The sequence below is a fragment of the Camelus bactrianus genome, chromosome 9 (genome assembly GCF_048773025.1).
Source record: "Camelus bactrianus isolate YW-2024 breed Bactrian camel chromosome 9, ASM4877302v1, whole genome shotgun sequence".
In the NCBI taxonomy this organism is placed as follows: domain Eukaryota; kingdom Metazoa; phylum Chordata; class Mammalia; order Artiodactyla; family Camelidae; genus Camelus; species Camelus bactrianus.
Genome location: NC_133547.1, coordinates 77,649,088 through 77,664,120, shown reverse-complemented (window position 1 = coordinate 77,664,120; position 15,033 = coordinate 77,649,088). Strand labels below are relative to the sequence as shown.

The 15,033-nt window shown below is 36.6% G+C and overlaps 1 protein-coding gene across 2 annotated transcripts in view; it reads right to left on the bottom strand.

The window, feature by feature from the left end:
• Positions 1–15,033, bottom strand: part of NETO2 (neuropilin and tolloid like 2) — a 53,155-nt gene that overhangs the window by 13,986 nt on the left and 24,136 nt on the right. For both annotated transcript variants that reach the window (XM_074370807.1, XM_074370808.1), the window contains exon 7: positions 6,638–6,866. In XM_074370807.1, coding sequence (XP_074226908.1) covers positions 6,638–6,866 — 229 coding nt within the window. The remainder of the gene's footprint in view (positions 1–6,637; positions 6,867–15,033) is intronic.

The following is a 15,033-nucleotide window of genomic DNA, read 5'->3' as shown; positions in this document are numbered from 1 at the left end:
ATAAGGATGGTTCAACATACAAAAATCAGTGTAATATAACACAGTAACAGAATGAAGAGGAAAACCCCACTTGATCATCTCAATTAAATCAGAAAAAGCATTTGACAAAATTCAACACCCTTTCATGATAAAACACTCCATAAAGCAGGAATGGAAGAAAAATTTTCAGCATGATAAAGCCATATACAAAAACCCCACAGACATCATACTCAATGGTAAAAAGTTGAAAGCTTTACCTCTAAGCTCAGGAACAAGACAAGGAAGTCTGCCTTCACTTCTATTCAATATAGTCCTAGAAGTTCTAGCCAGAGCTATTAGGCAAGAAAAGGAAATAAAATGGATCCAAATTGGAAGGGAAAATGTAAAGTTATCTCTGTTCGTATGACCTGATTTTATATGTAGAAAACCCTAAAAAGACCAGACACACACACACATACACACACACTAAATAAATTCAGCAAAGTTACAGGATACAAAGTCAACAAAAATCAGTTGCATTTCTATATACTAGCAACGGACAAATGGAATATTTACAACACACTGGTAAGAATAAAATTCTTAGGAAAAAATTTAACCAAGGAGATGCAAGATGTGTACACTGAAAAGTATAAAACATTGCTGAAAGAAATTAAAGAGGATAACAAATGGGAAGATAGCCAAAGTTCATGGATTGGAAGACTTAATATTGTTAAGGTAACAATACTACTCAAAGCATCCATAGACTCATCGTCATTCCTATCAAAATTACAAAAGTAGTTTTTGCAGAAATAGAAAAAAATCTATTTTAAGATTCATGGAATCTCAAGGGACCCTGAGTAGCCAAAACAATCTTGAAAAAGAAGAACAAAGTTGAAGAACTCACTCTTCCTGACTTCAAAACTTACTACAAACCTGCAGTGATCAAAACAGTTGGTACTGGCATTAGGATAGACAGATAGATCAATGGAATAAACAGCCTCCCAAATAAACCCTCACATTTATGGTCAATTGATTTTTGATGAGGCTGCCAAGATCATTAAAAGAGGAAAGGACTGTCCTCTGAACAAATGATTCTGCAAAAACTGTATATTCACATGCAAAAGAATGAAGCTGGGTCTTACCTTATACCATATTAAAAAAGTAACTCAAAGTGGATCGAAGACCTAAATGTAAGAATGAAAACTATGCAACATAGAAGGACATAAAAGGGAGTGACATCAGCAAAATGGGGGTGCAAGATGCTCTGTTTGTCTCTCCTCTTCAGTCTACAGCCAGTAAAATACCCATAACTCAACTCTGCCCAACAGACCAGGATGCTGAAGAGCTGTACACGTTTGTACATCTATAGTGGGGTAGCCTGGAACACACAGGACGTGGAACCAGGAGAAGAGCAGACTCACTCTGCCACCGTGGCTGAGCCTGCAGCCCCAGAGAACCTGGTAGCAGCAGGGGAAGTAGCCCATACAACATCAGCCTCCTGGCTGCAACGGCGCTTACAGCCACAGGGAACCAAAGGCACTGGGGCCTATGACCACACTCCTCCAGGTATGGAGGTGCCAGCAATTCCAGCCTACTCCTCGCCTGCAACAGTGTCACCCACAAACTTAACAAATCCAGTCACAGCAGAGACGCCTACAACTCCATCTTTCCCCCTACCCATCTTACCTCCCATGGCAGCAGAGCCTGTGGCCCAAGAGACCCCAGATGTGGTGGAGGTCCCTGCAATCCCAGCACCCCAGGCAGTGATGCCAGCAGCAGCAAGGTACCAATGACCCGGAGGCACAATCAATGAGAAAATGAAAACAATGATTCTCAAATATAACCAGAGGTGGCGCAGGTTAGAGAAACCAAAAATTTGTGCTAGAGAGCCACCTACCGGAAAAAAAAGAAAGACCTCTAATTACTAACCTGTTGAATCCTTAGAATCAAGTAGGGGGGGAAAAAAGCTTTACCTAAAGAAGAAATGGTGTTTGCTATTTCAAATGTGTCAGCAGTGGGTAAGTCATCGAGCACAATTGAGGAACCATGGTAACGTGGTATCACAAAAAGAAAATGACAATTCTCCAGAAACCAAACTTAAAGTTTCAAAATAATGCTAACTGATGGAGAATTCAGTTAGCTGTCATAAAGAAACTCAACCAGCTACAAGAAAACTCAGAAAGGCCGTTCAACCATGTGCTCAGAAATAAACTTAATGAAGAACTTAATGAGATGAAGAAAGCACTGAGAAGCACTGGAAAGAGCAGACCATACAGAAGACAGAATTAGTGAGTCTGAAGACAGAAATCTAGAAATGATACAAGTAGAAAGGAAGAGAATTAAGACCAAAGAATGAAGAAATTCTATGAGAGCTATCCAACTCTATTGGGAAGGGCAACATTAGGATAATGGGTATCCCAGAAGAAGATGAGAGAGGGAAGGGAATGGAGGGTTTATTTAAAGAAATAATAGCTGAGAGCTTCCCAAACCTGAGGAAAAACTGGATATACAAGTTCATGAAGTGGAGAGAACATTTAATCACCTCAATGCAAAAGGTCTTTTCCAAGACACATTATAGTAAAACAGCTGAAACTCAATGACAAGGAAAGAATTCTAAAGGCAGCCAGGGAGGGAAAAATTAATCTATAAGGAACCCTGTTTAGGCTATCAGATTTCTCAGAAGAAACTCTACAGGCCAGGAGGGAGTGGAATGACCTACTCAAAATACTGCAAGAAAAAAATCTGTCAGTGAAGAAGACTCTTTCCAGCAAAATTATCATTCAGACATGAAGAAGAAAGCAAGCTTTCACAGATAAACAAAAGCTGAGAGAGTCCATCAACACACTAGACCTGTCTTACAAGAAATGTTGAAAGGAGCTCTCCGAACTGTAATGAAAAGGCAAAAGTACATGAAATTTTGAGTAAGGTGATAAACAGAATCAGAAAATTGCTACTCTGTATCAGAATAGGTTGTTAAACACTTAATCACAGCATAAAGGTTAAGGGAGAAAAGCTGTAAAAATAACTATAGCTACTTCAATTTGGCAACAAACTCACAACATAAAAGAGATAATTCTTTTTATAAGACAACAAAACATGAAAGAGGAGGAAAAAAAGGTTAGAATTCATATAGGCTACTGAAGACAAGGTGCTATGAGCAGAAAAAAAGGGATATTTTAACTATGAGACATTTTATACAAACCATATATAGTAACAACAAACCATAAATCGAGAGCAGAGACATGAAGCATAAAAACAGAGGAAGCTGAAAAAATACAGAAAACCACCAAACTAAAATGGCAGACAGAAACACAAGGAAAAAGGAATGGAGATACAGAGCAACCAAAAACAAAAGATGAAATGGCAGTACTATGTCCTCATTTAAATAAGCACCTTAAATGTAAATGAACTGAATTCACCAATCAAAAGACACAGAGAGGATGGAAGAATTAAAAAACAAGACCCAACTGTATGTTGCCTCCAGGAAACTAACCTCAGCTAAAGACAAACATAGGCTCAAAGTGAAGGGATGGAAGATGATATTCCAAGCAAACAGCAGCCATGAAAAGTGGAGGTAGCTTATCAGACGAAATAAACTTCAAGCCAAAAAAGGTAACAAGAAACAAACATGGATATTATATAATGATAAAGAGGATGATTTATCAAGAAGACATAATAGTTATTAATATATATGCACCTAACATAGGAGCAACAAAATATACAAAGCAATTACTAACAGACCTAAAGGTAGAAATTGACAGCAACACAGTAACAGTAGGAGACTTTAACACCCCACATGCATCAAAGGATAAGTCACCCAGACAAAAAGTCAACAAGGAAACTGAACTTAAATGAAACATTACACCAGATGGACTTGATAGATTTATACAGAACATTCGATCCACCAAATGCAGAATACACATTTCTTCTCAAATGCACATGAAGCATTCTCAAGGACAGCCCATATTTTGGAACACAAAATAAAGTCTTAATAAACTTAAGACTAAAATCATATCAATTATCTTTTCTGAGCACAATGGTATAAAACTAGAAACCAACTGCAAGAAGGAAACTGGAAAAATCACAAATATCTGGAGACTAAACAAATGCTACCAAACAAGTATTAGTCAGCAAAGAAATGAGAGGAAAAATTTAAAAAGTACCTCAAGGCAAATGAAAGTATGGCATACCAAATCTATGGAGATGCAGCAAAAGCAATACTAAGATGGAAGGTTATAGCAATACAGACTTAATTTCAAGAAATGAAAAATCTCAAATCTAACCTTACGTCTAAAGAAACCAGAAAAAGAATACTGAGTCCACAATAATTCCTGCAAAGGGCATGGGGAGAAAAGAACCCTCCTACACTGTTGGTGGGAATGTAAATTGGTGCAGCCACTATGGAAAAGACTATGGAGATTCCTTAAAAAATTAAAAATAGACTTACCATGTGATCCAGCAATCCCTCTCCTCAGCATATAACTGGAGAAATCTCTAACTCGAAAAGATACATGCACCCTAAAGTTCATGGCTGCACTGTTCACAATAGCCACAGAAGTAACCTAACTGTCCTCCAACTGATGAATGGATAGAGAAGATGTGGTATATATACACACAACGGAATACTACTCAGCCATTAAAAAGAATGAAATAACGCCACCTGCAGCAACATGGATGGACCTGGAGATTGTCATACTAAGTGAAGTAAGTCAGAAAGGAAAAAAAAATACCTTATAATATCACTTACATGTGAAATCTAAAAAAATGGAAGAAGTGAACTTATAAGACAGAAACAGACTCACAGACATAGAAAACAAACTTACAGTTACCAGGGGGGAAAGAGGTGGGGAGGAATAAACTGTGAGTTCGGGATTTGCAGATACCAACCACTATATACAAAATAGATAAACAACAAGGTCCTACTGTACAGCACAAGGAACTATATTCGACATCTTGTAAGAGCCTATAATGAACAAGAATATGAAAAGGTGTGTGTGTAAATACATGTATATGTATGTGTGTGTGTATATGTATGTGTATATATATATATATATATATACACATACATATATATATAAAATATATAACTGAATCACTATGCTATATACCCAAAACACAATATTGTAAACTGACTATACTTCAATTAAAAAATGGCAAACATGATAGTGATAGAAAAAATCAGAAGAATTTCCATTAAATCAGGAATGAAAGATGTATTCTACATATGCATAAATCTAAAGTGACAATGAAGTTTTTTGTTCTAAAGCAGCACATTTTTGAGAGTTAAATAAAGTGTAAATGTTAGTTGTACTGAGGAAACCCCCCCTCCCAAAATCCTCCAAATAGCATGTTATTTGTAGAAAACAGACACATAGATTAATGAAACAGAACTGAGAGCCCAGAAATAAACCTACACACACACGGACAATTAAGTTACAACAAAGAAGCAAAGAATGTACCATGGAGAAAGAACAGCCTTCTTCAATAAATGACACTGGGAACACAGAACAGCCATATTGAAAAGAATGAAACCACTACCTTATGCCATACACAAAAATCAACTCCAAATGGATTAAATATTTGAATGTAAGACCTAGAAGAAAACAAGCTGTATGCTCTTTGCTCTCAGTCTTAGAAACATTTTTCTGGCTATGTCCCCTCAGGCAAAGAAATAAAAGCAAGAATAAAAAATGACACTACATCAAACTAAAAAGCTCTGCACCACAAAGGAAACCATCAACAAAGGGGATATACACATTCTCAAAGAGACTTATTAATTAGAAAGGGAAAATTAAGTCTATAGTGGAGAACCCTGGCAGGCAGTACCTTAAGGAAGTGATCCAAGTTACTGTAAGGAAAACCCACATCCTGTAACCCCTCCTCACTGGAGTGGTGTGCTGAGAAAGGCATGCTGTAATTTCTATGGGACTCTTGACAGAAATGCATAATCTCAAATGAATCCACGAGAGAACACAGACAAACCTAAACTGACAGGCATTTTACTAAGTAACTGGCCAGTGCTCCTCAAATGCATCAAGGTCATTAACGGCTGGGAAGTGTCCTAATCAGAGGAGACTGAAGGAGACATGACAATTAAATGCAATGTGGGATCCTGGATCAGAAAAGGACACCAGTGGAAAAGCTAGTGATAGCTGAGTAAGGTCTATGTATTGGTTAATAATACTTTATCTGTTACTTTTCAGCTTTACTATGATTTGGTAAGACGTTAACACCAGAGAATCTGAGTGAAGGGCATATGAGAACTCTTACTATTTTCAACCACTTTGTATGAGATTAAAATTATTTAAAAATTAAAAAGTTAAAATAAGAAAACAGTCTATCTAAATCTTTGGGGATGCATGGTCTGGTGGATTCACAACTACTCACCACACTAAATTAACACTACTGATAATTACTTTGAGTTTTGAGAATCTTGAAAGAAGTCTCCACTTTCTGCATCCCCTATTATGTGTTTATCCCTTTATACTAAGATAGTGCTTCAATTTATGCATTTCCATTTTTTTTCCACCCATGACAGTCAACTCCTTGAGAATACAAAGACCAAGTTACTTCTACATTCTGTGACCTGCAGTCTTTGTCAAAAGGAAATACTTAATAATTGTACTCTGAATAAATGATTATGTAAAAGATCTCAATGTTACAGGAACTATTTACTTACGCTCCACAAAGGAAGTAAAGAGCATTCTGAACCTGCTAAGCCGACTACCTTCATCTGCCCACATCCGTATCACCCCAACTCCTGTTTTTAGCATTACATCGTTGGCCACAGTGCTGCAGAACTTGGCCTTCAGATTTTCAATAGAACTGCTTCCATCATAGACTGCAACAAAGTTTCTCTTGCATTCATTTGAGTGCTCCATCTGATAATCAAGGAACCTCAAATAAATCTGTAACAATAAAACAATGAAAAACACTTTTTAAAAATATACATTGATTTTAATTTTCTAGTTTTACTATCCAATCACTATGTAGACTGAATTGAGTTATAACAGCAGACAAAAAACACAACAGATTAAAGGCTGATGTCTAAGTAGGTAAAAGAACTAAGACTAATGGTCTGTTTCTTTAGTTGTCTTAATGGAACCAAGCATCAAGGAACCTAAAGTTTGTGTTTTGTCTATAAAGAGATTTTTTTTTTGCTCTATGAGGCATGACTGTCTTACCCATTTTCCTTGTTATAGAAACAATCTCATGGTGCTAACAAACTGGGAAAATAAAAGAAACACTCATAATTCTGTTACTCGAACAATTATTGTGATTAACTTTTTTCAGTTTTTCTTCACATTTTAAAAACCTAAGTTTAATTGTAAGATACACACATCCTGGCTGTAACACATCGAAACTTATCTATTCTCTTCATAGCTGCAATAATTTCCAGGATGTTATTTATTTATTTATTTATCTATTTTTTTATTTATATTTAATTTTTTTTCTTTTTTTGTAGAGGGGAGTAATTAGGTTTACTTATTTTTTTGATGCAGGTACTGGGGATTGAGCCCAGGACCTCATGCATGCCAGGCATGCTCTCTACCACTGAGCTATACTCTCCCCCTCTTGTCATTTATTTACCTGCTATCTTACCATTGCATACTGAAGTGGTTTTAAGATTTTATTCCATAAATAACAATTTCTACATTTTCAGTCAGAAAGATTTAAACTGGAGTATCAAAATAAACACAATTAGTGTTTTATTTTGTTTAGTATCCTCTGCCTTCAAATTTTATAGGCAGCTTGCCACCTGGCACTAAGTTATTCTTAAAGTATGCTTGGCCCATCCTTATTGGAAGATTTCCTTTAGATTGTAGGCTCAGAAAGACCATGAACATTAATCTTCAGGTTGTGGGCTTAGAAAGACTTTGAGCATAATCTCTAAAAGAACAGAATGAAGCAAGTATTATTCTTTATAGACAGGGAGGAAATTAAGGCTCAGCAGGATTAAGGAACTTGCCCAAGGTTACTGAGGGCGAGGATTTGAAGCTAGGTTGGTATTACCCTGAAAGTGTATGTTCTTCCCATTCCCTGGGTGCCTTCCATGTGCACAGGCACACACACACATACACTCTCACACCCGGTTTCATTCTTTTGGCTCTAGTTGCTCATATGTGACTCTACGATTAAAATAAAATTTCAGTGAATGAAGAATAAAGATTTTCTTTGATCACCACTGAAGATACCTAATGAGTATTCACTTGCTAGCTGTTAATCTCTGCAGTAGAAGGATGACGCCACGCCCATAAAAAAAAATGTTAAGGTCGGATATTTTCCCTCCTAAAATACCTTGATGGCATAAAACCAAGAGTAAACAACCAAAAAATATAGCTCAAAGAGCTATATTTGACATAGTAATTTAGGCTTATTTGAAATGACCAGTTTGCCACTTTAATGAGAATAGTGGAAAATTACTGGTAATGGATTTCCATTTCAAAACTTAACAAAATCTCCATAAATGTACTTTAATATAGAAGCAATATGTTTGCTTAAATATACCATCCGTTCTCATTAATTTCTCCATCATTTATATAACCAAAACATTCTGCCCATGGTTCTCTGGTAGTGAGTATCACTAATACTGTAATGATCTGTCTTCTCCATTAGATTGTAAGGTCTTCCAATGAGAGGATCATATGCTAATTATATCCAGTATAATTCTTGCTCTGGGCAATTAATGAAAAAGTGACTCGGTTTATAAAACCTAGTTTTGGTAGAGCTAATCATCAGGAAAATGAGAAGTCTGAAGTATTTACTCTGCTTTATTTTTTAATTGAAAGAAACAGTACTTTTACAAGACCACAGTAACTGCTCTTTAGAGATGTAACTTTTTAAGGTTACACTTTAAGGCAAAGTTGTAAGGTAAATCATATGACAAGAATGAAATTCTTTTCTATTGTGAATATAGTTAAATATTGAAGTTAATAGTTTAGTTCAGAAAGCATTTCTAACATGAAGCCGACAAACTGAAATGGGTGGAGGGGAGCGCCAACTGCTCTTCTCTCCCCCAGATCGCAGAAGATGAGGTCTTTTACAGAACACTCCTGGCCTCGCAGCTCTCTTATACCCTCCCCAGGAGGTGGAGCGACTTATCTAGATGGGGAGGAACACAATCTCTTTTTCCTTCCGTCTTTCCCTGGACCAGTGAGTAAGAAACAGTGACCCGGGTAAATGGGTCTCTTCTGCAGAAGCACTTCCCTTGGATGGGATGGTTCAGTCTAGACCCAGGTGGGAGGTGGAACTAGTGTGTAGGGAATTAGCACATCCAATCTGACTCTCTAAGCTCCTTCCCCAGCTTTTGCTGTAATAAAGGGGCTATTTTCAATCTCCACATTCTCAATTGGTTCATGACTCTAGTGGGGAAAAGGATGCTATTTACTGGAGCCCCCGAAGACCCCAACAGAAATGCAATGAAATCCTCAGACAGCTGTTATTTTTATGGAAAGGCCACTGATAACAACAAACTAAAACACTACTTATATACTCAAACACCAGTGACCTCTTCTGTATACATAAGTTAATTTTTCTTGAACATCACCTATTAACTAGTTTACTCCATTTTGAATATTCAAGGATTATGGTGGTCTTTAACATTTTTCTTTTAAATTTCTTAAACAAAACCATCTGTTCACTCTTTTCGTTTAAAACAGTTTCAAAAATTTGATCCAATTCCTATGTCAACTGTGTACAGTATTTTTTATGTTAACTCTAAAAAAAAAAAACTTACTTTTATTAAAACATTCTCCAATATTCAACATTCTAAATAATACTCCTAAAATTATAAAAAAAGATTTGTAGAATCATTTCTTCATGAAGTATTTCAAAAAGGAGCAAGACCTAAAGTGTTAATTTCACTTACACATTTAAATATTTAATTATTAAAAATATTATCAAATTGAAAAAAAAAACAAAAACAAAACTCTGTACAGTCATCCCTTAGTATCCATGGGGAATTGGTTCCAGGAAGGACCTGCTCTGGATGCCAAAATCTGCAGATCCTCAAGTCCCATAGTTGGCTTCCCTGTATCTGTGGTTCCTTCGTATCCATAGTTCTGCACCCACAGATTCAACCAACTGTGGATCCTGCAGTACTACAATGTTCATTGAAAAAAATCTGCATATAAGTGGACCTGCATAGTTCCAACCTGTGCACAACTAATCTTTGAACAACATAGTTTCGAACGGTACAAGTCCACTTATGTGGATTTTTTTCAATAAATACACACCATCTGAAGCTGGTTGTGAGTGCAGAACCTCGGATACAGAGGGCCGACTGTAAAGTTATACTCAGAGTTTCAACTGTGAGTGGGTCGGTGGCCCTGCCCCCGCGCTGTTCAAGGGTCACTTGCACAGCTAAAGTCTCCTATGTTCCCACTGTCTCTCCTACATACCCTATTCTGAGCATGATTTTTATAATTCCCATGCATTTTTAGATTTTTAAATTTCTGTATCTATAAAATGCATGGTATTGTTTTGTACATTTAAAAATCTTGTATCTACTGTAGAAATAAATCTCTATCCAGTTATCCTTGTCTACTTTTTAAAATGTTAAATACTGCTGCAAACACCCTTGTACTCTCATTACGCTCTTGTGTGATGAGTATCTGGGTGTATATCTAGAAGCGTGGTTGCTGTGCTGCAGGTTGTGGCCATTTTCAGCTTTACCAGAGCATGCCAAATCGCTTACAAAAGTGGCTAAAGCTATTTATTCTTCTAAAGCAAGTTAAGAGCATTTCCATTACTCAATCCTTGCTGACATTTGAGCATACCAAGACATTCAATCTCATCTCAAGTAATACATAATAAAATTCTCTGACAAACGCACGGAGTCACGCGACAGCCACCATAATCAAGAAGAGTCCCATCGCCCCCCAAAATTCTCTCCTGAAGCTCCTCGGCAGTCTGAATCCATCTCCAGTCTAGATCCCTGCCATGGTGCTCTCTTGCTGTCCTGCAGCTTCACCTTTCCCACAATTTCACAGAAACACAATCACACAGTATTCTGCGTCTGGAGTCTTTCAGTTAGCACAACACACTTGAGACTCTTCTGCTACTGTCTGTCCCAGCAGTTCATCTCTTTGTACTGCTGAATAGATTTCACTACATAGATGTACCAGAGTTTATTCTTTCAACAACTGGAAAACACTTGGACTTTTCCCAGTTTTTGGTTATTATGGATGAAGTTACCATGAAGATTCACACTCAGGTTTGTTTTGTGTAAACATGTTTTTACTTCTACTGTGTACCCAGCCAGGAGGCTGCTAAATCACATGGTATCTGTACAGGAAACCACCAAGCTGTTTTGCAAGACAGCTATATCATTTTGCATTCCCATCACGAGTGTTAACAGATTTTCAGTTGCTCTATACAGTTCCCAGCATCTGGTATTGTCAGATACCAAAAATTATAGTTATTTTAATAGAGGTATAGGGCTATTCCATTGTGGTTTTAATTTGCATTTTTGTAATGACTGAATCTTCTTTGGTGAGGTGTCTGTTCAAATCTTCTGCACATTTTTAAGTTGGGCAGTTTCCTTGTTGTTGAGTTTTGAGTTCTGGGTTAAAGAAAACTTTTGGTAAGTGTTTCGTAAGTATTTTCTCCTAGTGCCTTTTCTTTTCACTCAACAGTGTCATTTACAGAGAAAAAGTTTTAATTTTAATGAAGTTCAATTTACAACTTTTTTTTAAATAGAATCTTCTTTGATGTGATACCTAAGAACTCTTTCCCTAACCCAAAGTCAAAGAGATTTTCTCCTATGTTTTCTTCTAAAAGCTTTATTATAAATGTCTATGATATAGTTTGAGTTAATTTTATTGTATAGGATATCGGGTATAGATCAAGGCTGTTTTTGTCTTTTTGACATAGTCAAATTGTTCCAGCACCATTTGTTGAAGACTAGACTATCCTTTCTCCATTGATTTGCCTTTGTATCTCTGTAAAAAAAAAAAAATCAATTAGCTATATTGGTATGAATCTGTTTCTGGGCTCTATTCCATTCCATTGATTTCTGTGTTAGTCCTTTTGTCAGTACCACACTGTCTTGCTTACTAAAGATTTAAAGTCCTGAAATCAGGTAGTGAGTCTTCCACCTTTGTTCTTTTTCAAAATTTTTTTACTTATAATTCTTTGCCTTTTCATTATATTCTAGAAACAGCTTGTCAATATTTACAAAAATAAAGCTGAGGTTTTAATTTGAACTGTGTTTGTCTATATAGGTCAATTTCCGAAGAACTGACACGTTAACATTATTGAGTCCATCCACAGGTACACACAGTGTACATCTCCATTTATCTACGTCTTCTTTGAATTTTTTCATCAGGGTTCTGCAAGTTTTCAGTTTACAGATGCTGTATGTATTTTTGAGGCGGGGAGGAGGAGTGCTATTTTAAATGGTACTGCTGCTTTCTTAATTTTGAACTCCAACTGTTCATTCTTCAAGTCTACAAATGTTGAACCAGCTACTGTAGTTGACCCTTGAATAACACGGAAGTTAGGGGTGCTGACCCTCCACAGTCAAAAATCCACAGGTAACTTTACAGTTGGCCCTCCATATCAACCATGGATGGTGTAGTATTATATACTTACCCTTAAAAAAGTCTGTGTAAAAGTGGACCTGTACAGTTCAAACTCATGCTATTCAAGGGTCAACTGTATATATAAAAATATAATTGCTATTTGTCTATTGATATTTTATCCTGCAACCTTGCCAAACCGATTTATTTGTTCCAAGAGCTATTTTGAGGGTGTATTTTATGTAATTTTTTTTTAACATAGATAATCATGTAATCTGCAAAAAGTTTTCAATCTGTATGCCATTTTGCTCTGTATACAACTTCCAGTATGGTGTTAAGTTGGAGTTACCCTGCTGCTGATTTTGAGGGGAATACATTCAGGTTTTTTACCATTAAGTGCCATGTCAGCTATAGGTTTTGGCAGACACTCTTTATCAGGTTACAAAAGTTCCACTCTATTTTACTTTTCTGATATTTTTATCATGAACGGTGTGTTGATTTTCTTAAATTGAGGTAATCATATGGCTTTTCTTCTTTATTCTTTTTTATATAACTACACTGATTTTTCAAATGTTGAACCAGCCTTGCATTCCTAGGATAAACCACCCTTGGCTGTGATTATGCAAGTGTACATTGCTGGATTAGACTAATACTTTGTTGAGGATTTTTGCGTCTATTTTCTGAAGTAACGATAATGATACCAATTACAACATGTGGAGGTCCCCCCACCCTACACTACCAAGAATTCTCAAACATCAGCTGGGTGTCCTACAATTCAGTCTAATTCTGACACCACTAACCCAAAGGCAGCATCAGATTCCAAAGGTTGAGGGCTCAGTCCCAGGAGACTGGCCTCCACTTTAGATGCCAATCACAAGTTCAGGCTGTCACCTCTGCTTCTGACTTGACTGGCTATAAATCTGAGGTTCCTACAGTCCCTTCTTTGGGTTCCATTAATTTTCTAGAGTGACTTACAGGACTCAGGAAGCCAGTTTACCAGTCACTACAAAAGATATTAAAGGATACGAGTCAACAACCAGACGGAGATATACAGGGTGAGGTGCAGAACAAAGGAGCTTCTGTCCCAACAGAGTTTCAGGCCTGGCACAACGGCCTGTAGAAGCATTCTTGCTCCCCAACCTGGAAGCTCCCTGAACCACCTCTGATTTTATGGAGGTTCTGTTGCATTGGCATAACAAACTAAATCAATGTCTATCAGAGATTCATCCAACCTCCAGTCCCTCTCCTATTCCCAGAAATCAGGGGGTGAGACTGAAAGATCCAATTCTCTATTTGTTGGTTCCCCTGGTAACCAGTGCCTATTTTTAGGGGACTTCCAGAAGTTCTCATTAACATAAATTCAGTTGTGGTTGAAAGGCGCTTGTTATGAAAAACAAAACGTCCATTTCAACTTTATCGCTCTGAAACATTTCCAGGAACTGAGGACAAATATTAAAAGATGCTCTCATTGCTCGTGCTTAGGAAATTCCAAGGGTTTTGTGAACTCTGTGCTAGAAATGAGAATGAAGAGCAAATATATATTTTTTATTAGAAAGCAAAATATCACAGGGGAATACTGATCTTTGGTGGTATCAGGGTGAAGAACTGGTATTATTGTGAAGAATTAGTATTATTTCTTCTTTAAATGTTTGGTATAATTTGTCACTGTATCCATCTAGGCCTGGAGCTTTCTATGTAAGGAGGTTTTTAACTATTAATTTAATTTATTTCATAAATATATGGCCATTAGATTACATACTTCTTCTTTGCTGTATTTGAGCAGTTTGTGGCTTTTAAGGAATCTGTCCATTTCATCTAAGTCATCTGATTTTTCACTCATGACTTTTCACTGCATTTTATTATTATTATTTTTAGCATTGGAGGGTCTAAAGTGATATCCTCACTTTTGTTCCTGATGCTGGTAAATGGTTTATATTTATCCAGATATTTACCATTTCTGTTTCCTTTCATTCATAAAAGTCCAAGAGTCTTTCTAGTACCATTTCTCCTTTATCTAAAGAACTTCCTTTAGCATTTCTTCTATAGCAGGTCTGCAGGGAATGAAAGTCTTCATTACAACATGTAGTTATTTTGCCCTCAATCCTGCAAGAATATTTTTGCTGGATATAAAATTCTGAAGTTCACAGTTCTTTTTTTCAGCAGTTAAAGATCTGATGTACTATGCTTTGATGACTTCTGAGGAGAAATCCACAGTTATTCAAATTGTTCCCTTATACGAAATGCATCATTTTTCTCTATCAGATCTCAAAGCTTTCAATCTTTGGTTTCAAGGAGTTTGATTTGATACTTGTAGGCTTTGTTTTTTGTTTGTTTTGATCCTATTTGGTGTTTGCCAAGCTTCTTGAATCTGTAAATTTATGTCTTTCACCAAATTTGGGGCATTTTTAGGCAATTATTTCTTTGAGTTATTTTTTCTGTAACAATCTCTTCCTCTTCTCCATCTGGAATTTAAGTGATATGAATTTTAGGTCTTTTGAAATTGGCCCACAGGTCCCTGAGGCTCTACTATAATTTGTTTTCTTTTTTCTCATTA